The sequence below is a fragment of the Populus trichocarpa genome, chromosome 10 (genome assembly GCF_000002775.5).
Source record: "Populus trichocarpa isolate Nisqually-1 chromosome 10, P.trichocarpa_v4.1, whole genome shotgun sequence".
NCBI classification, from domain to species: domain Eukaryota; kingdom Viridiplantae; phylum Streptophyta; class Magnoliopsida; order Malpighiales; family Salicaceae; genus Populus; species Populus trichocarpa.
Window position 1 is genome coordinate 21169798 of NC_037294.2, and position 22577 is coordinate 21192374.

General features: G+C 37.5%; 2 protein-coding genes and 1 non-coding gene across 5 annotated transcripts; 2 read left to right on the forward strand and 1 right to left on the reverse strand.

Annotated features, from left to right (window-relative positions):
* Positions 1-1007: 1007 nt before the first annotated feature.
* Positions 1008-10479, forward strand: LOC18102764 (protein RNA-directed DNA methylation 3; the record flags this gene model as incomplete). Its single annotated transcript, XM_024611301.2, is given in 20 exon segments — positions 1008-1224; positions 2257-2507; positions 2629-2784; positions 2885-3043; positions 3132-3215; positions 3562-3629; positions 3714-4043; positions 4126-4177; positions 4289-4444; positions 4553-4696; positions 4802-4904; positions 5005-5154; positions 5238-5292; positions 5398-5462; positions 5655-5683; positions 5685-5725; positions 6651-6678; positions 6788-6848; positions 7009-9615; positions 9618-10479. Coding segments are annotated over 20 exon segments (5313 nt in total), but the record flags the coding sequence as incomplete, so codon positions are not given.
* Positions 10480-11122: 643 nt separating this feature from the next.
* On the forward strand, positions 11123-11195 carry TRNAK-UUU (transfer RNA lysine (anticodon UUU)). Its single transcript has one exon. It is a non-coding gene; the product is annotated as a tRNA-Lys (tRNA).
* Positions 11196-11639: 444 nt separating this feature from the next.
* On the reverse strand, positions 11640-16783 carry LOC7468445 (probable pectate lyase 13). 3 transcript variants are annotated; one of them, XM_024611300.2, is made up of 5 exons: positions 16053-16782; positions 14529-15426; positions 14053-14258; positions 12259-12318; positions 11754-11956 (listed from the first exon to the last, which is right to left on the reverse strand). In XM_024611300.2, the coding sequence occupies exons 1-4, from the start codon at positions 16190-16192 to the stop codon at positions 12282-12284; spliced, it is 1281 nt and encodes a 426-aa protein (XP_024467068.2). In that variant the 5' UTR covers positions 16193-16782; the 3' UTR covers positions 11754-11956; positions 12259-12281. The 3 variants fall into 3 exon arrangements, with proteins under 3 accessions (XP_024467067.2, XP_002316399.3, XP_024467068.2); XM_024611299.2 differs by lacking the exon at positions 12259-12318 and having other exon boundaries at positions 11640-11979; positions 16053-16783; XM_002316363.4 differs by lacking the exon at positions 12259-12318 and having other exon boundaries at positions 11640-11956; positions 16053-16778.
* Between the last annotated feature and the right edge of the window lie 5794 nt (positions 16784-22577).

Consider the following 22577-nt stretch of genomic DNA (forward strand, 5'->3'; position numbering starts at 1 on the left):
CCTTGTGTTCCATCGAGTACCGAAACAAACGATTTTTTCCAGATGTGCAAGAAGGAGAGCTGGCAATTGACATAAACTGCAGTACCGAGGTTAACTCAAGTGTCCTTCGTGTTTTTTTATATTTTAAAAATGTTTTTATTTTTTTTAAAATAATATTTTTTGATATTTTTATATTATTTTAATGTATTAATATCAAAAATAATTTTTTAAAAATAAAAAAAATATTATCTATCTATCCATCAAAAATTAGAAATGATATCAAAATTTCACTTAATGTGTTGATTGGTTGCTTGAATTGATTTATTTAAAAAAAATAAAACAAATAATTAATTTAATTGACTAATTAAAAATTTAAGTTAACTTGTAATTCAATTCATCCGAGGAAAAAACATTAACAATTAAATTTTTTTATAAAATAATATTATTTTTTTAAAAATTAATTTATCAAATTTATGACTTGAACCAACCATATATCAAATTTTAATATTATAGATTTTATGATTGTTTAAACTATATATTAATTTTTTTATTTTTTAAAATTAATTTTTAATTTTAGTATATTAAAATAATTTAAAATTATAAAAAAAATTAATTTTAAAAAATTCATAAACTTTTAAAATCACTCTTTCTACACAAAAACAAACTCTTGTGATGAAGCCCATCAGCCATGAAGAGACCTGTTTCAAATTTTAAGACATCTAGGCTTCTAGCTAAATGGTCACTCATTTTTATTCCTATTTTGCCCATGCAAAAAGGTTAAAAAAAAGAATGCCATCCCTGAAAGGAAGGTCACTAGTGTAAATCAATAAATATTCCTTCCAACAATTATAACTGCCAGAGCTCAGTGACTCCCAGTCTCTCACACACCTAACACGCTTGTACAGTTGTACGTTGTACACAGAACCCAGACAGTCTCTCTGTTTTTCTTTCTTCTATGCAAATCTTTTTCTCTGTATTTGTTTTTCTTAAAACGAAAAAATAAAGACAAAACCCTGACTCCTTGACATTGTCACGGCAAAATGTCGTCGAATGGGAAGGGTAAGGCCGTCGCCTCCGGCGGAGGAGAACGGAAACGTGGCAGTGGTGGTGATGACGATAAGACTGGTGGTGGAAATAAGAAGAAGAATCGCGCGGTTCTTCGGTTCTTCGAAGATGCAGCTGATTTTAGTGATCAAGATAGTGATCGCGACAGCGATGATAGTGATCTTAATTTCGACATTGAAGGTTTTAAAAAAATTTCTCATTTCGGATTATTTTTATGCTCGACTCTCCTGGGGTCTTGAGCTGGTAAAGCGGTGGTGTTTTTAAGGTTTTTGAATTTTGATTCGTAAAGTTTGACATTTTAGGGTTTTGACTGAAAATGAGACTGGCACTTGGTGGCTTAATGTGTTTTTTTTGGCGGTGCATGTTGAATTTTTGGTAATCTTTGTTTGAGTATTGATTTTTCAGGTAAGGTTTAGGGTTTTGAGTGGAAACGTGTGTTGTTGTTACGATTCTGAGATGGTATAATGGGGTGTTTCACCTTTATTCTTTGTTACTTGTCTTGTTTTTGTGCTGCACGATGGTTCATTAGGGTTTGCTTTAGGGTCTTCTGTAAGGTTCTTTTAGTCTAGGAATTTCTAAAGAAATTTTGGGTTATTTGTTATCCCTGTGAAGTGGTTTTTTTTTCAGTCAAGGTTTTTGCTTTGGGGCTTCTTGGTCTTATATGAAAATGATGTTGCTTTAAGGTTAAAATAGAGTGTTTATGTAAAATATGAAATGTATGGATGCTTTTTACCTGCTCACAGAAAATGGAAAGTGCCTGTGTTTTTAAAAAGTTACTTGTCTGTGCAAATTGGTCCGTGTAGTTGTTTTTGAGCTTGTTGTGCTGTAAAAATGTTCATTGAGGATACCGGAGTATTTACTTGTTGGAACTTAAACGGATTTGCTTGATTTTGCCACAGATCCACTGGAAAATTTAAAGAGATAGGATTTAGGAATCAATATTACAGAAAATTCAATGGAAAGATGGAAGCAGTTAGGGTTTGTTTTGCATTGCGGAGGTTCATTTTGAGATTTGTGTGCACAAAATGAGTAGTTTTGTTATATTGACCGGGTTTTGAGTTAAATGGAACACCTTTTTGGGGGGTCATGCTTGTACCATGTTCCTTTTCCATTTCCAATGATACAATATCATCCAGGTTACCTTGCTTCGCTGCTTTGGATCAGGAAAGCATATTTTACTAACTTTAATCTTCTCCTAATTGTGGAGAACAGATTTTATGGACGAATAATATGATGTAGAGTTGAAAGTCAAGAATGATCCACCAATATCCCAAAATGTTCCAATTGTTCCCAAAGAGGAGGATATGGATGAGCGAGAATTTGATAAGATGATGGAAGAGCGTTACAAGAACAATCCTAGATTTCGCTATGCCGAAGATGCTGATGAGGCTAAAAGATCCATGGAAAGAAATTTTCTCGAGCCTTCTGCAAAGGACCCAACTGTCTGGAAAGTCAAATGCATGGTAGGATGTTCATTATATAGGCAAATAGCTTGGTTCTTGCCATTGTATTTTGAATTGCATTCCTTAACATTCTCCTGCCATTGCCTTTACATGTTTTATTTGACTGACTTCTTGGTTGTAGGTTGGACGCGAGAGGCATTCAGCTTTTTGCCTCATGCAGAAGTTTGTTGACTTGAAATCTCTGGGTACCAAACTTCAGATAATATCTGCATTTGCCATTGACCATGTAAAGGGTTTTCTTTATATTGAAGCTGACAAGCAAATTGATATTATTGAGGCAAGGCACATTTTTTTTCATCGAATAAGCAATGAGGAATTTATCCTTTTTAGATTGTTTTGCCAGCAAACTAATATTGTTCTAATAATTCTGATCTTAGGCATGTAAAGGGCTTTGCAGCATATATTCTAGCAGAGTGGCACCATTTCCTAAAAATGAAGTGTCTCATCTGATCTCCATCCGGAGAGGTTGTAATCAAGTTACCGAGGGCACATGGGCTCGTGTAAAGAATGGGAACTATAAGGGTGACCTGGCGCAGGTGCAGTGCCAATGAGCTTGTTAGCTGATTCCTCGCTTTGTTCTGAAATTGAATCTGTCTTTACTCTGAATTAATTTTGTTTCTGTAGATTGTGGCTGTAAATGATGTGCGGAAAAAAGCAACAGTGAAGCTGATTCCAAGAATTGATTTTCAAGCGTTGGCACAAAAATTTGTAAGGAGACTTTTAAATAGCAGAGCTGATATCCTCTGCCTGTAATAATATAGTTTAGAATTTTGTTTGTTTTGTTTCGGGTCTTCAAGGTTAATGGTGGTTTCTTGCATTATGTTCCAATGGTAAAATAGACATAAATTGATTATATGGTAGTTTGAAAGTGATTCCCCTGCTTCTAATTTGCAAGGATACTATTGACAGTTAACCCATCCACATATCTATATTTTCAAACCTGTGTTCTATTCTGAAGACATTGTTTGCAGAATATAACATGCACATGGTGGCGAGTTTGATGCTTTACTTGTGATTTATATGGAAAGCATTTTTTGATCGATTTGCCACCCAGGGAGGTGGACTTGCAAAGAAGAAAGCTGCCATACCAGCTCCAAGATTGATCAGCTCAAGTGAACTTGAGTAATTTCCAAGTCCCAGATATCTTAGTTTATTTAACTTCTAATGTCATGACTTCTGACATGCAATTATATTTGACTTGTATAGGGAGTTCCGGCCTCTTATTCAATATAGACGTGACCGTGATACTGGCAAGATGTTTGAGGTTCTTGATGGCTTGATGCTCAAGGATGGATATTTATATAAAAGAGTATCTATAGATTCTTTAAGCTGCATGGGTGTTATACCTTCAGAAGAGGAGTTGTTGAAGTTCAAGCCTTCTGAGAATAATGAATCAGAGAATTTGGAATGGCTTGCGCAGATTTATGTTGGACAGAAGAAAAAACAGGTAATTGGAAATGAGAAAGGTGGTGATAAAGGAGAAAGCTCGTTATCATCTGGGCAGAAATTTGAACTGTACAATCTTGTGTGTTTTGGGTAAGTTCTACACCAATTAGTGTTTTTTTGTGATCTGATTATATGTATTTATTTACAATGACTTCGTATTATTGGCTTGCAGCCGCAAAGATTTTGGTCTTGTTGTTGGTATGGAGAAAGATGATTCTTACAAGGTATGGAATCTAGTTTACTTGCCTTGCGGCATTGCTTATGGCATTTAACTCTCTTTAATGTTCTATGTGAGGATTAGTATTCTTTATAATATAACTTGTCCATTTCTCCAGATTCTAAAACATGGACTGGAAAAACCTGATGTGGTGACTGTTGCATTACGTGATCTAAAGAATGGGCTCACTGATATGAAGTTTACTGCTTTAGATCATCACAAGAAAACCATATCAGTTAATGATTCTGTCAAGGTTTTGGAAGGTCCATTGAAGGTTTGGCACCAATTTTTCTTCTGTTTTTTTTTCTTTTTTTAAAAAATGTTAATCTGAAGCGAGTATGCCATGCTAGGCTAGAGGCTATCATGCAGTTGCTCTTTGCAGGATAGGCAAGGAATTGTTAAGCAAATCTACCGAGGCATCATATTTATATATGATCAGAATGAAACAGAAGATGGTGGTTATTTCTGTTTGAAAGCTCAAATGTGTGAGAAAATCAAGCTTTCTTTTGATGCATGCTGTGGAAAGGTTGTACATTTTGAAAAGAGTAATCACATCATTTTGTCTACGCCATCGTCTTCCCTTGAATTGTTTCTGGTGCTTTGAATGATGTTCTCTTTGCTTTCATTTCAGGATGGAGAATCAGGCTCTTTAGATTTTGAAGATTTCCCATCATCTCCCAAATCCCCCTTATCGCCTAAAAGACCATGGCAAGCGAGAGAAAATAACCGTAACTGTATGTATTATAACTGTGCTATTTATAGTTTTGTAAATCTATTTTCAGTTTTGACACCATTGTTAAGTTTCTCTTACTGGCTTTGTTTATTTCTTTGCAGTCAACCAAGGGGACAAGGATGGATTGTTCTTCATTGGTCAAACCTTGAGAATTCGAATAGGACCTTTGAAGGGGTATCTATGTCAGGTCTTGGCCATACGCTATTCTGATGTTACTGTGAAGCTTGGTTCTCAGCAGAAAGTTCTTACAGGTTCATAACAAAAAAGCTACTTTTGGTTCTGTTTGATTTTGAGTTTACCAACTTTCTGATGTTTTTGGTTAATGTTCCTGAAGTTAAAAGTGAGCATCTTTCTGAGGTTCGTGCAAAGAGCTCTGCCGTGTCTGTAAGGTGCATATTTTATAGCTAATCCCATTTGTCTCAGCTTGTTTCATAAGTATGATTTGGATAGCCTTTTGAAGTTGCTCTGAAGTGGTACTTTTATATCTATGATAGTGATGAACCTGGATCCAGCTCTTTCAAACCATTTGATCTAAGCGGAACTGAAGGTGGTTCTGGAGGTGGGAATTTGATTACTCTCGTAACATAAACAATTTCTGATGATATTTTTGTTAAAGTGTCATCAATTTATACGTAGCACGGTATTTATGTGGTGCACAATCTTAATAAGTTTGTTCTCTCTCTCTCTCTCTCTCTTTTTGACATGATATCTGAGATGTGTACTTTCGTTTTTAACTTTGTATGTTTTGAAGGTTGGACAGGTGGTGCTGGGGCATCGACAGGGGGGTGATGGCTGGAACACTGGTGGCCTCTCCACTGAAAGGTTTTGCTTTTCTTTTTAATATTGAAGTTCTGTTCATGCACTTGCTGGTGATGTATACTTTAAAGTAGTTATTGGTTCTGCCATCATAATTCTTAGTGGGCTTAATCTATAAATGGGATATGACTGTTGAATTTAGTGCTAGTTATGCTGCTTATAATTGTCATAGTCGCAATTAATTATTTCAGGTTTGCATGTAGTTTGTAGTCTTTAGTTGGCTTTTGTTTTGTTCTTGCTTGATGCCTGGTTGCAGAAGTTTGCTCTGCATTGTCATTCAATAGATCATGGCATGGTGTTCAGTGAAGTAATGCCAAGATGCACTTGTTTTTGGTAAGAAAACGGAGTTCATCTCGAAAGAATCCCTGGTTACCATGCTATGTAGCACCTGATAAAGGAGTGTTCGCTGAAGGGGGTCATTAAAACACTGTCATGTGCTGAGCTTGTGCTGGGATTTAAGTTCGCTCCACAATGTGCATGTACTGTAATGTAGATGGAAAACTGTTATTCTGTTGAAATTTGTGAACAAGAGATTCTGTATGCTTGGGTGATGGGAATGGGAAAATCAGTGGTGAATCCAGCTGTTTTGATTATGGGCTGGTCAGTTTGCGAGTATGATTAGTATGCTTGTTATTGCTATGCAAAATGGAAATATGAAGCTAAGCCTATGACTATGAGGACGGGATTGGAAGATCTGAATTGTGTTAATTTATGGAATTCATGTTTGAACTAAATTTATTGAATTAAATTATCAAACAAAGCAATGGTTCAGGACCACATGCTGGTCAATTTGGAAAGTAATTGATATCTCTCTGACTTTCACATTTCCATACATGTAACTTATTTATGTGGTGTTCTTTTTTCTATTGTTACTTTTCTTGTTGATTTGTACTTTTATCTATAATCTGATGTTGTAAGCATTTGCTTGCAGGACTTCTTGGCCTAGCTTGGGCCTCATGGTTAGCGAACTCTCTCTCTACCTCCACCCCAAACAACGGCTTACTGATATAATTTCTAGTGTGACTATATAATGAAGTTATAAACTCCTGAGCTTTCTGTTTATTGCAGGATCAACCCAAAACCAGTCCTATAAATCCATCAAGTTCTGCAGATAATGAACTAAGCAAAGGTACAAAATTATTCCTCATGTTGGCGGTCAAGCCATGCCATTTTAGTGTTTCATAAGCACCAACTACTTTTGCAATAAACATCTACATTAAGCAATATATTTTGTGATGAATGTATCACAAGTGCCAAAGTGGCTAATCTGCATGTTTTGGAATGTGTAGATGGTGCTTGGGTAAGTCAAGCGACCGGAAATCAGACTTCATCTTGGGGTGCAGTTGCAGGTGATTCTTGGAACAAAGCTGCTTCTAACTTTGGTTCTACCAGTGGTGCATCTGTCGGATGGGGTAAAGCAACTTTACCCAATGAAGATCTGGCAGGCTCTTCAAGAGGTACTGGAGACAACTGGGGTCGAGGAAACCTCAGAGCTGAAAATTCTTTGATCGATTCTGCAGTAGCTTGGGACAAAGGAAAGACTGTTAGTGGAAACCAAACCAGCAGTTGGGGAGATGCAGCTACAGGGAAGAATCAAGTGGATTCTTGGGGAAAATGTAATGATGCAATTGGAGCAGGATCCTGGGAGAAGAAAAAAAGGTCTGGAACTGGAGAAGACTGCTGGAGTAACAAGAGTACTGGATGGAATCAACAGAAATCACAAGATGGAGGAGACACTTGGGGTGAAGCTGCGGAAAACCAAGAGAAGGGCACTGCTCAAAATGATTCTTGGGGTGAAGCTGGGGAGAAGTGGGAAAGCAAAAATAGCTCAGAAAAGCCAACTGAGGCTTGGGGTAAGGCAGGCGGGGGCAGCACTCAAACAGAAACTGAAGATGTTAATAAAGGAAGTGGCTGGATGAAAGCTGAAGTTGATAGTGCAACTCAAACTGCAAATTGGAGTCCTGGGAAAAAATTTAGTGAAGATGCTTCTGGGTGGAATAAAGATGGATCTAGTAACCAGAATCAAATTGATAGTTGGAATAAACCAAAGCCTTCTGGTGCTGATAGGGGATCTTGGAACAAACAGGGGGAATCCTCTTGGGGTAAACAAGAGGGGGGGTCTTCTTGGAATATACCAGACAGAGATCAAGAGTTTGGTGGTTGGAACAAAGAATCAGATGGGGGTCGTGGGTCAGGTGGGAGGAGGGGAAGAGGAGGTGGTCATGGTGGTAGAGATCACTTTGGCCGAGGAAGATCCTTTGGTGATGGTCAGTCTTCAGGTTGGAAAGCTGGAGAAGAAAACTCCACTGCCTATGATCAAGGAGGTGGCTGGGGTAAATCCAAGGGGTTCAAGGAAAGTAGAGATGATGGGTGGAAGCCTATTTCTTCTGGGGGTGATAGTGGATCAGGTTGGAACAAGAACTGGGGAGCAGATAAAGAGATTAGTTGAAGTGGGGACAAATGGAACAGTGGAAATCCTTCTTTTGGGGACAAATCAAGTTGCAACAGTGATCAAGCTGAATTTCACAGCGGGAGCAAAGGTCTTGCTGCTAATCTATCTTCAGGAGGACAAATTGATGGTGCTGGTTGGAATGCACCCAAGTCAGTTGACAGGAACTCATCTTCTGGATGGAACGATGGTTCTGCTGCAGATGAAGTACCTGGTGTAAGTTTGGGTGGAGGCAGCCACTGGAAAACAGGGAAAGCTTCATCAGGTGACAATACAACTGGATGGAAAAGTGGAGCAAGTGGGATTGGCACCCAGAAGTCTGACTGGGGTGCCCCAAAAACTACCGAGGTAGACCAGTTATCAAGCTGGGATTCTAAAGTGGGTCATGTAGATGCCAACCAATCATCTGGTTCGGGTAATAAAAGCAGCTGGGGTACTCAAAAGTCTTCTCAAGAGAAGCCTGGTTGGAATCAGGAATCTCCTGAACTTGAAAAGGACAGCAAGAGAGATGGAAACCAGGAATCTAGCTGGGGTAATAAAAGCGGTTGGAACTCTGGATCAAGTGATGCAGGAAGAAATTCCGACTCTGCTTGGGGCAAGAAGAGCATTTGGAACTCTGAATCCAGTAATGCTGATGGAAATCAAGATTCTGGTTGGGCCACCAAAAGCAACTGGAACTCTGGGTCGAAAGATGCAAACCAAGGTTCTAGTTGGGCCAAGAAAAATAATTGGAACTCTGGATCTAGTGATGCAAACCAAGAATCTGGTTGGGGCAAGAAAAGCAGTTGGAGCTCTGGATATGGTGATGGTAACCAGGATTCATCTGTAGCCTGTGATGGTAAAGGCCAAACAGAGACTTATGGTAATAGGGCAGGTGTTGGGGGCTGGAGAGGTGGCGTTGGTGGCAGGGTTGATCCAGACAGAGGGGGCTTTAGAGGTAGAGGCGATAGAGGAGGTTATGGAGGTAGAGGCAAATCTGACACGGGTGGTTTTGGAGGTAGAGGTGGTTCAGACCGAGGGGGCTCTAGAGGTAGAGGGGACAGAGGCGGCTTTGGTGGTAGAGGCAGAGGAAGGAGAGATCAAAATGGTGGTTGGAGTGACAACGGTTCTGCTGAAGATAGTACCTTTGGCTGGAAGAATGGGGCAAACAATAGCAGTGGAGGATGGAAAAATAATGGTGGTGGAAGCAATTGGAACCAAGGAGGTGACGATAAGGGCCAACATAATAGCTGGAATTCTGGTGGTGGTGGAACAAGCAATCGAGCTGGTGGTTGGAGCAGCCAAGATTCAGACTGGAACCAGTCAAGAATGGCCAAAGATAGTTGCAGTAATGACCTTGCTGGTGGTTGGAACAAGGGAACTGGTGCAAATAGTGATGCTGCCTGGGGTCAAGGAAACAGCTGGAAGTCATCAAATTCTTCTGGTGGGGACTGGAATTCAAACAAAGAATTAAAGGTTCTGATGATCAAGGAAGTGGCTGGAACAAAGGATCTGGTTCTTGTGTTCCAGGTGATGGCTGGGGGAACAAAGGAGCTGGTTCAGGAGATGCAGGGACAACTGGAGGTGATGCGAAGCCCTGGAATCAATCTAGTGCGAAGCCCTGGAATCAATCTAGTGCTTCTGGCGGAGGCCAATCATCTGGCTGGAGTCAATCAATGGAGGTAAAGGAAGGAACTAACGCTGGTGGAGAACCAACCGGTCCATGGGGTAAAGCATCGACAAATTCTTGGAATCAATCAAGCAAAGACATAAAAGGTTCTGATGATCAAGGGAGTGGCTGGGGGAACAAAGGAGCAGGTTTGGGAAGTGCAGGGGCAACTGGAGGTGATGCCAAGACCTGGAATCAATCCAGTGCTTCTGTTGGAGGTCAATCATCTAGTTGGAGTCAATCAACAGAGGCAAAAGGAGCTAATGCAAGTGGGGAACAAACTGATCCATGGGGTAAAGCACCAGCAAGTTCTTGGGGAAACAAAGGGAATGATGGAAGTTCCAAAGGAGGGTGGTAATTGCTTTGCAAACTAGCAATGTAACTTATTTTTTGAAGTTTAACGGTTCTGTATATAGTAACTTATTGTGTTATTCACTACTAGGAAGGATCCAACAGCAGTATCTCCTCTTGAAACTCTGCACCAGTGTCCAATAATTTATGTATGTTTCCTTGAGGCATTTTGAATTATGGTACTCCCCAAAAGAAGCTGCTCTTGGAGCATTGATCATGGAGACGGTTTCTAGTTTATGACAGTATGTACATAGTTATGTTATCCTGTACACGGGCATTATTTATATATTATTTGTATGTCGTGATGCTAAATCTAGTGCCAGAAAATGCCTTGTAGGTGAAATTGCATGGGTATCCATGTTTGCATGAAGCGTTGTGCTTTGTCCACTTCAACAGAAAGCAGTGGAATCAATTTTTTGAATGCTTATGTTGAACAGATGATAAAACAGGTTGTGTGAAGGAAATAAATTAACATGCATGGCGAGCTTCATTCTTAAAGAAACTTGGTGAGCTTAATCTTCATTTATGGAGGAAATAAATAGCATTTGCCTGCTATTTTTCAACGTTGTAGCGGCTAGTGAAGGCTGCCAAAGTGGGCGTGTCACCTTTGGTAGCTTTCTCCTGCAAACGATAAACGTTGCTTGCTTGCATTATGAACAACCCACGAGGGGTTGATGTTGAGATTTGGCGATTTTGAGCTTTCTCCTGCAAACGATAAACGTTGGGCGGCCCCTTGTGTGATGTGCTTTTCATATCCTCACGGGCCGAAAAGCATTCGTGGGCCCTACTTTCTTGGAGGATCTCGTTATTTTCCCTAGAAAGTTGGTCATGGTGCCCGTAGAGTCGTAGACATGTTATGAAGTAAAGGACCTCGTGAATGAATGATCTTTGCTTGATTCGAACAGAAAATCTTCAAACGAAAGATATTGATATGTAAAAGCCCTACATTCAAGATGCCGTCTTAGCTCAGCTGGTAGAGCGCATGGCTTTTAACCATGTGGTCGTGGGTTCGATTCCCACAGACGGCGGTGATATGATTTTGTTTTTAAATTCAACTTTCGTATTTCTATCACAATAAAGTCTACTAGGACGGTTTGGCAATATAAAATCTACTAGGACGGTTTGGCAAGTTTCTCCGACAAGACAGCCCCTGTTAACTACATTATTAACTCATGGAAATGACAGACCGATGGCAAATAAAAAGACTACAAAAGAAAAGGGAAGCAAAAATATCCTGAAATTGACATTAGATCCGAAACGCCACCTCAGCCACCCATATCCTATCTGGTATCTATCCCTTGCCAAAATTTTATTTCAGTCACTTCTTTAGTTAGGCGAGAATGGACCAATCCACATGCATCGTTTGTATTCTTCATATTGACCCAACATGACGGGGCTAGTATTAGTGAAAATTTGATGTTATATCTATACAATTGTAGCATTCAGCAGGGCTTGTAATGGAATCCAAGTAGTTGTGATGACATTTTCCCCTTTAAATCTTTAATATTGATGATGAATTTTTCTCTCCTTCAATTTAGACTTCTATAATGATAATAATGGGAAAGATTCCAAGGCAACATGGTTGGTGATGGTGCACAGAATTAAAATAATTAGAAGGGACAAAAAGATTAAGCTGGTAGATGTGGGTGGTGGAGCACCGCTCCCGAATATCATTCCGAAGTAATCGCCGCCACCACCGCTGGACCCGGACCCCTGGACGCCGGTGTTGGTTGTGGAGCTAGTCCCACCTCCGCTGAATCCCGGAGTAGAAATGCTCCCACTGTCATCTCTGTGCAAATGATTGAAAACCAACTAGAATACATTATTTTGAAGATCAAATGATGACATGATTCAATAGAAAATGATGCTTGCTAACGAATCTAACAGTAGAAGCGTTTAAAAAAATGGTTGGCCCTAATGCTTAATGGCCAAAAGGGTTGGTGTAGGGGCGGTCGTATATGTGGAGACTGTTTGGGCCATGGAAGGTCTACATGGGACAACCACAACAGAAGCGACTGCCCATGGCATTAGAAAAACAACAGCAGATAATTATTATGGAGTAGACAAATTAGAACTGGAGTGGAGTCTCACGTGAGATTAAGGGGTTGTGGGGCTTAAGCTAGAGCTTCTCTTGACATGTTTGAATTGCAGCTACATTTTCCAGCAACAAAGGGAAAAGGAACACAACTCATAAAGATGATAGCATATGTATGTTAAAAAAAAAAGGTAATGGAGAACCAGAGAAAGTAAAGAGGAAATTTAGAGAAGCTTAACAAGCAAAAGTCAAGCATCAGGAAAACGCACATCAACTAGGTCATAAGGAAAGCTCCTTTTCCAATACTGATGATGCACACCTACATGTCCATGTCCAGTTAATACCCCACCAATTAATGAGTGGGAACCACAGTGTGTTGAAAGCCATGGACTTGGCCCCATACATATTTGCTGGAAAGCAGATCAAGAGAATATAACTGCGTCACCTTCCCATACAAAACACTGAAACACACCACCACACTAGCATATGTCCTTTGCCCTATGTGGGTCTACTAAAATTATCTCTAGAGGAAAAAGCCAGACTTTGCAACTAAGCTCATTTTTCTTCACCCCTCCTGATTTAGACACCTCTGTTTGACACAGACATATAAACCTACACGGTACATGGCAAACTTAAAACTACCACATGGCAGTGACAAAGGGAAGAATTTCTATCAACAGTTTCATTTTCTGGACAATTAAGAGTTCCCGGAGACAAATTGCAATCGGAGTTAATTCAAGTCCATGTTTAATTAAAAATCCCTACCAGAAGCCCCTTTACGTGAGCCCACGCTCAAAGGGCTACAGGCTCCAGTAATGCAAGCATGGGTTCTCTCACACAAGAAGTTCATAATAATGCTCGAGGGCTAAGAACAGCGACACGGTAGCGGATCACATGCAACAAATCTTGTGCCCGATTCACACATTCGGCTAAGATCCACAAATGCTTAGCAAAGATGTAGTGGAACCAAGTTTTAAGGCCTAAACCCTAAAGCGAGCAAGTCCAAGAGGGTCCACCAACACGAGATACAATGAGATCCAACGGTAACAAAATCAAAAGCACGGAACTTAAATAAAAGAAGACCCTATTTGCCATGCAGTAGCAGTACTGGAAAGGCACAGGAGAGAGTGGAGACCACCAAATGAACTGTAAGGCTGTTTTTGGTGGTACTAGCTAGATTCCCAATGCAAACGCATGATCACGTGCACCAGTGTAAAAAAAGTATTTTATATAGGCAAGGACTCTCGCTATCAAGAGGCGTTTGTTTGTTTTTGCGCATAGAGGTTCGCATGAAATAAATAAATAAGTTTATATATTATGTTTTTAGTATTTTGATGTGATATGGAAAAAAAAAAAAATATATATATATATATATATACAATAAAAAATAATTTTAATATATTAAAAAAAAACACATTTAAAAAAACCATACTACTAAAAAACTCCTATCAAATTTTTTGGTTGGATCCAAAAGCCATCTTTGCAAGCACAAAGCTAAGCTAACAATAAAAACACAGAAAGCTTTCCCTCAACAAAGATTAGGCATAGATTGCCAAAAAATCAGACTACGAAATGTCTACTTTTATTCACTCCACACAGAATAAGACTGATCAAACCGAAAGATTTTCCCTGAAAAACTTTCAGCGATGGAGTTTCTGGAATAGTGACACTACAGGGAATTATTTCAACACCTAATAAAATGCAATTAATTAGGGGAAGGGTCATTAAGAGTAACAGGTAATTCTTTAAAAATAAAAATAAAAAAAGAGTAACAGGTAATTCAGTTGACAAAAGGCGCTCAAAAAGTTGAAAAAGAGAACACAAAGTGGGGTCAAGTTAGTAAGGTTTACCTAGGGTCACCGAAGACACCAGCATTCAAGGTGAGTTGTTGAATTAAACCAGCAGACTTGGGTTCCACACTGGAGGCTTTACTATACTGTGCACTCAGACCGGCTCCTGAGGGCACAAAGAACGCTCCGTTTACCATTATGTCCCCATCTGTTCTCCAATTCCAACCTGCCCAGTCTCCCTCGTTTGTGTCCACCCTCTTTGTTACCTGTAAAGATTTCATGAGGTCACCGTCAGAGATTGCGCTCCACGTTCCGAAAGTGAGAGTGGGAGCATGCAGGGGATTTTGTACTGCATTTTAATGGCTGGCAGGCACCAAAGAGATCACTCTCATGCTGACAGTGGTTTCGATTTATTTTTTATGGGGGTAACAGCTTGCTTTTCATGGATGTTGCCATCAACTTTACTTAATCGAGATCATTAATCAATCATATTCTACTTTCCTTAAATGATGAGAAATAATTCAGAGCAGACTAACCTCTTTGGCATTATCATCAGTTGGTGCGGTATATCGATTCCCTTGACTATTTATGGTAGGATTCGCACTACCACCAATAGCATACATCTCCCAGGCTGTAAAATCATTGTTCACCACATGTATATACCCTCTTCTACACCTTGGCATACGTTGCACCAGCCCTTGGCCGAAGTGATTAAAGGCTATGGTAACTTGCATACCTGTGTCCAGTGCATACTTATCATCATGACCCAATAGCATCACTTCATCATGGTGGGTAAAATGGTTGTTTGATATGGTAATCCCAGTGGACCCCATTATAGCATCAATCAAACCATCAGTGCAATAAGATAAAGAACAGTGATCGATCCAAATCTTCTGGGCCCCAAAAATGGAAATGCCATCACCGTCTGATCTCCCTCTCCATCCAACATGTGTTGGTGATGCTGCTATGTTAGTATTTCCAGAAGGCTTGCAGTGGTGAACGTGGATGTTGTGGATAATAATGTGTGATACGTATTGAAGTGTTATGCACCCATTTCCTGTAATGTGAACATTTGCGCCACGGCCATCAATAGTTTTGTAACTATTGAAAATAAGCTCATGTTTGAGCTTAATGACCATATTTGAAGAGAAGATGATCCACAGGGGTTGGTCTTGGATGACACCGTAACGTAAGGTGCCTGGTTTTGGGTTGGCTGGATCATAGTCAGAGGAGTCAGTGACCACATAGATCTGACCACCTCTTCCACCTAACGAGCCTTGACCAAATCCAATGGCGCAGTCAGCTAAACGTTGGCGGTTGTTAGCCCAATTAGAGTTGCATCTCCAGCAATCGTCGATGGGGTTTCCAGTTTGGCATTGGTCCTTCTCTTGAATGGACAAAAGGTGCCTTCTTGATAGAGATGCATTGACTCTCCTGCATGATAAAATATAAAAAAATATCAATAATGTGATAAAAGTATGGAAATAACATTTGGTTGGCTTGAAGAAAATGTAAAATTGGGGAAGATAAAATAAGCCATGTAGCGAGATGACTTGGGGTAAAAAGGAAGGTTAAAAAAACAGGGGAAACAGGGTATGCTCTGTTTGTTTCCCGGGAAAATGCAATGACAGCAAGAAAAATGACAACTTTGTTTTGTTTTGGTGTTGTAGATCGGTAAAGAGTTGAAAATGAGAGGCACCCGTGAGACAGAACCCTTCAATGAACAGAACCCAGACGGGGTTTTGTTGGACTGTCCCCTGTTTGGTTGCTGAGAAAATATGGCAAATCAAGAAAATGTGGTTTTATTTTCCATTTCCAGCTCAAAATCACTGCAAAAGAGAGATCCTAAAGCAATGAGAACAACCCAGGTAAGAATTTGTTCAAAATCAGGAAAACAGAAACTACCATAAACACCAGAAGCAAAACCCAAGTTAGCATTTTTCTCTAGCTAGTAGGCTGAAAGTTGGAAACTACAAAAAAACCATGATGCAAAACCATAAAATGAGCTAACACAAGTTGGGTTTCTAGTGATTTGTAGCAGAAGGCTGTAAAGGCCTCACCGTTTTACATCTTCAGCAACAGCCTCAGGGTCTGGATGTTGGTGTGGAAGGGTGAGATTGAAGGCAGTAGTTTCAACAATGAATCGAGTGAAAGAAGTAAAGAGGCAAATTAAGAGAATGTAGATACTGGGAAGCTTCATCGAAGTAGCAATTAAAATGGCTTAGGTTATTAGGTCTTCGTTGTTTAACCTTGAGCTTCTCTGTAGAAGAAGATTCTTCAAAGAAGGGGTGGATGTGTGTTTCTTGAAGAAGAACCCAAAAAAACTTAGGAAGCTTTAAATTTTGGGAAAATGTGATGTGTTTGCAGAAGCTTATATAATGAAACAAGATTATAATAATATGACATGGCATAAAAAAACTGTCACTTCCTCGGCAGGGCTCTCCGGTTTGTCTTTTCAATTATGCCAACAACGAAGAAAGGAAGAACAGAGAGGAGGGGCGTGGTGGCTGTGACGGAGACAGACAAGGGGGGTGGTTATATGGGAGGAAGAGAAAATGTTACTCTCCCTTTCTCTCTTGTCTTTGCAAGAGGTTAATTTTTTTTAGTGTGGGAGAGCTTATCCAGAAAAAATGCTGAGATTTCTTTCTTTTCCTTGTTCTGGTTTGATTTTTTTTCTTTTTCTTTTTAGATTCTTGCAGGAATGGCTGCAAGTAATTTATGTTCTGTTCTAATCTACTAGTAAAGCCTACTTCTCAGGTGGAGACAGAACCCACTTCTCTGCTGGCTTGGCTAGACTAATAAAAGGGAGATTAGATTAAATTATGCTATCAAGGTTGCAGCTTTTCAGTAATTTCTCTGTGCAAGTTGAAAACTTAAAACTAAGAGCCTTTACTTTGTTATCAACTATCTAGGGTTCTCATTTCCCTAGGAAGCGGAAAAGGTCAAATTACTCCAAAATCTTTAGGGTGGTCCCAGTTATTTGCAAGATGATTTGAACTGTCTGGGCCTTGCAGAGATAGCATGTGGGCTCAAGTGTCATCCTATCAAGGAATAGGTTAAAGATGAATTATCTAGACGATAGTTCAGTAATAAAAACTTGGGATCAAAAGATTTATTTTTTATATAGTTTCAGATTCGAGTCCTGTGATTATTTATATGATGGTCACTAGAGACTTATATGGTCTTTAACTTCAGGGCCCGTGGGATTAGTCGAGGTACACGCAAGCTGACCCGGACACCCACATTAAACTAAAAAAAGGAATAGGTTACAGATGCGGAGGGCAATTTTTGCAACAGAAGAAGAGTGGGTATTTATTCTAACACTGATATAAAAAATTTAAAAATAACATCGTAAAAAAAATATTTAAAAAATAATATATTTTTGACTTAATTCCTATTGGAGAAGATGGTTTTATTGATAATAGTGAATGATGTAGCTGTTGTAAACTCTTGTTAGCGGTTATTAACAATAGTTAATAATAATAATATTGGGTGTTTACAATTATTAATTAATTGATATTGTTAATGGTAGTGGTGTCAAGCAGCATAATTCACTCTAGAATTTGGTATAAAATAAAGTTTAAACCATCACAACTAAAAGCTAAATAAAATCACAATGTTTACACCACCACAATTAAAAGCAAAACAAAACCATAAATTATCAAACCTCAAACATATAATTAAAACAAAAGCTATTTTAACATCATTTTTATTTGTTAATTATAATTCCCAGTTAATGCGTGTGTTTTTTAAACATTGTTTTTATCCATGTGTATTTTTAAAGTTGTCAATAGATGATTTAAAATTTTAAACAACTTGTTCACATGTTTATTTGTTAATTAACGATATTAAACAATAAAAATGCATCATATGCAAGATAACTTTAAAATCAACATGATAATTAGCAAAAACAACATTACAAACGTAGTAATAATAAAAATAATTGTTGGCTAGAAAATAACATAATATTATAATACATCTGGATCTATCTATGTCTTTTGCAATGATAAGTGGATGTATTAACTCCATCAATGGTATGACTTCCACCTGTATGTGTAGTCTCCTCCTCCAAGACAACATCATGTAAGCTTAATGTCTCTTCTAACAAGTCAAAAATTGTATGACATATCTCTAACCAAGAATATGCGTAATAACAAGTAAGTCTATCGTCATCATCGATATCATAAAGACTAACCGCAACACATTTGCTACCACGTAACAATTGTCAAACCTAATACGAAACAAATAAAAGTCATTAACCAATAAAAAAAATATAATGTTTTTTTGTCAAAGCCTATAAAAAGTAACAAATACTTACAACATTTTAAATTCTACGTGCATATGGCTCATACTCCATCTCCTCGTATGGAGGGACTTGAGCTGGGTTAATTATGATGATTCAACGTGTTATACTCCAATGTATTCTTCCTCATAAATTACAAGACACGCCTCTCTAGAAATAAAATTTATTTGTGCATCTCACATCGATACATGCTGAAGATGGTGGATCATCCAATTATAAGTAAAGTACCTACCCAAACGACTGATGATATGCAATTGAACGCTCGTATCCATGTCAGACAAGATATGTTGCTTTAAGCTAAATTATCGCATTGCACCCATCAAACAAACAAACAATACTAATGTCTTGCCTTATTTTTATGACGTGTAGGTGGTAATTCCACTAGTTGTGGCGGAGGAGAGGCTGGACACGAAAGCTTGGGCCAACGGTCTGCGGTATAAAAAAGGTACAAATACTTGTGGAAACAAGGGGAAGATGATTCTGATGTTTTGGTGAGGGATTATTTTGGGCGATTGAAGGTTGTTTTTTTTTCCTGATTTCTAGGGATTTTTTATTTCATGAGCAGCGCCCATGAAGAAAAAGAGGGGTGTTTATAAATACACCGTAAACACAATTCAGAATCGAGGTTTTGTTATAAAACCGATATTATAAACAAGGATTGTATTAAAACTATAATTTTGAATCATGATTTTTATTTAAACTATTATTATTTAACAATCATGATTTTCAACAGCGATTCTTTACCCAAATTTTTTCAAAATTATGTCATTTTCTATTAACTTTCTTGAATCTGTGTTATTTTAAAACAAATCCAACAAGAGTGGCAGCTGCACGTCACGCAAGTGCAATTATACCCCCACCTCAACCAACGTGTGTTTCTTTTTAAAACAATATATATATTGAATTACTATTTTTTTCAATGATTTTATACATCTATATTAAAAAATTAAAAAATATTATTTTAATATATTTTTAATTACAAAAACATTTTTAAAAACAACAAAACACGCTAAACATGCAAATGTCCCAACACTGTATTATGTGATAGCTCTCGAGCACATTATTAATAACGGCAACAAATCTGCTGATGATAGCTCGGTCAGATATCTCGGCTGGCAAGCTTAGTTACTTGGACAAACTCCTAAGATGGAGACACTTCGCCCAATTCAATAATACCCTTCTTATCTTGCTCGAAACACCGAGTGATGATAAATTCCATCACATCCCCAGTGTTTTCGGTGGTAATTTTAAAAAATAGGTTCTAAAAGGTATTTTTAATTATAGTTTTAAGAAATTTATAAATAATTTAAATTATTATAAGATTAATTTTTACATATAAAATAAATAAAAAAATATTTTTTTGACTAAAAAACATAAATTTTAAAACACATTATTTGTAAGCCCCGGTGCAAAAGACAACAACCATACTTGGGCATCTGGTGGTTCCACTAAAATACTACTTGTCTAAAATTTAAATTTTTTTATTTAAAATTATTTTTTATATATTTTTATTCATAAACTAAAAATATTTTGGAAGACAATCTTTTATCAGTAATCGAATAAAAAGCAGATGCTATCCTTATAACAAGCTTCTTAAAATTCAAGGTGATCATGGCTAAGGGAACGTTTGGGAACGCGGCTGCAGCGTTTCTAAAAAATTAAAATTTTTTTTTTACTAAAATTTAATATGGTTTGTATGTTTTGGATTGTTTTGATGTGCTGATGTCAAAAATAATTTTTTAAAAATGAAAAAACATCATTGGCATGCATTTTGGCACGAAAAGTTATTTGAAAAGCACACGCAACCACACTGCCAAACACGCTCGTTGAATATATCGCTAAGAGGACGAGTAGATCACGAGAAATGATTGAAAGGTTTAGAGCGTGTTTGGCAGTGTGGTTGCGGGTGCTTTTCAAATAACTTTTCGTGCCAAAATGCATGCCAATGATGTTTTTTCATTTTTTAAAAATCATTTTTGATATCAGCACATCAAAACGATCCAAAACATACAAATCATATTCAATTTTAATAATAAAAAAAAATTAAATTTTTAAAAAACACAGTCACAGCCGCGTTCCCAAACGTTCTCAACCAGTCACCAGGCCAGGGACGGTTGAGCTTCTTCCATGCTTCGAAACTCCATGGGGCCTTTTTTCACGTCATTTTAATTATCAACCTCGGCCAAGGAGCATCAGAAACTTCGGTGGCTTTCCACTCCGAGGTTAACAAAAGTGTGTGGAGATTAAGGATTAGTTAACTAACACAAATCATGTCTTAACTTTGACAGACAGTGCTTTCAATTTTTCACCTCTTTCCCTGTCATGTTGCGGTCTACCATTTATTTTGGTGCCCTGCACTGTGGAACCAAACGCAGTGAATTAATGGCATTCGACCACTGATTTTACGCTGAAAATTTCTTCGTGAGGTTAAAGCTAGCTGCTCTAGTAACAATAATTATGCTCCTTGCCATTAGCCATCGAGCAAGGGAAGCTAGTTAAGGAGTGTAATGATAAGTATTAAGCACAAGGGTTGTTTTCTCTGCCTTTACACGTCATACATGTTTGAAATTCTATGAATTTAGAGATTTTAATTGAATCTCACGTTTAAAATCATTTTAGATGCCGATAATTTAATTTTAAATATAATTCAATATCTAAAACTAATACAAAAATAAATCAAAATTTAATCATTAATTTGTTTACTACACTAGATACAAGATATTAATATTAAAACTATTTACTTATTTTTTTAGAGACATTTAAGTGAATAAAAAGAAGGCAGCGAGGGTAATATAAAAATTAAAATGAATTAATTATATATCTTAAAAAAAATTAATTTATTTATAATTAAATACTATGATTGAATTCAAAAACATGTTGGATGTGATATCAGCATAAGATTCTTCACAAAATCACCATTAAATTTATGATATCTATTAATTGAAGACACACTCATACAACACGAGATTTTTCTACAGGGAAAATAATAAAAATAAAATACAGGGACCAGAGTAAATGTTTTAATAAATACAGGGATATTAAAATATATTTTTATAGTACATTTTTTTAATTTTTCATTGATTTTTTTTCCCTCAAGACATGGATGATAATCAACAATTGACAGCCCTCGTGACTAGATAAGACTAGAATAACCTACTTTCTTTTCTAATAAATCACAAAAGAAACCAAACGATGACGAATTTCAATACGTTTTTCATTGGTCGGCTTGGAAGAGGAGAAGAAAACGTATACAGAGCAAAACGGCTGCTTTTCAATTTTCCTGGGTAGAATCAGAAGAAGTAAGCTTTACAATTTATCTTTAGGATCCCTGTAACTCTTTATTTTTTTCTATTAACATAGATCCGGACCAACTTATATACACCTTAATTAATTTTACGAGCCATGAAGTTAACGATTATGTAAGTATCTAGTAACCTTTAAAAAAACTCAAATTTATAACTATTAAAAAAACAAACTCAAAATCTAACCAGTTAAGTTACGTCTCAAGATTACATCCCTGCAATGCGGTGGCCATGCAGGCCAGTCAGGAGATATAAAGCTAGCTGTGCTATGGATAAAAAGAAGAGAAGATTATAAGAGGGGATCCATTGACCTTTTGGGATGTGCAAAACCAACTTTCACTTGCAAGGTATAAATGCTTTACGTGAGGTTGGCTATGGCTAGAGGATTCCTCGCAACTTTTATATGCCACAATTAAGTGCTTTAATTTTCGATCTTTTCGGCCAAGAATATGTTTTAGGATTTGTTTCAGCTTTAGGTATAAAATCCATACCATCCACATACGGGTTTATCTGGGACTCAGTTAAATTTGAAGTCTTAATTAGTTCGGATTAAAAAAAATATGATTGATATTGCTTGTCTTAATTAAAAATTCATGTTAATTTGTGATTTAATTGACCTGATCAAAACTTAATTTTTAATTTAATGATTTTTTATTTATTCAAACAGTATCATTTTGATTATTTAAAAAAAAAACAGGTCAAACAAGTTGACACTCTTGTCACCTAACTTAAATCTTGTTTTTTTATACTTTTATGATTGCAATATACTAGTTTCTTGTGTTGTTATTTGGGATGTGAATTGAAAAAAAGATAAACTACGGGAGCAGTATGTAAGCTAGGTGATTTATTTAAAATCTGATTTTGATGCACAAAAATAGTATTGTGGTTGAAAAAGAAAAACATTTATCTTTTTAAAGAATCAATCTTACGAGTAAAGTTCTCTTTTCTTCGCCTAGTATTCAGGGCCTGCGTTAGGCATG

Excerpts from the sequence above, each read along its gene's own strand:
- LOC7468445 (XM_002316363.4), bottom strand. The coding sequence starts at position 16,192 with ATGAAGCTTCCCAGTATCTACATTCTCTTAATTTGCCTCTTTACTTCT. Across the intron at positions 14,259-14,528 it reads CTGATGATAATGCCAAAGAG|GTAACAAAGAGGGTGGACAC; the intron begins GTTAGTCTGCTC and ends AAATCTTTACAG. Across the intron at positions 11,957-14,052 it reads GGTGTCTTCGGTGACCCTAG|AGATGACAGTGGGAGCATTT; the intron begins GTAAACCTTACT and ends TCATTTGCACAG.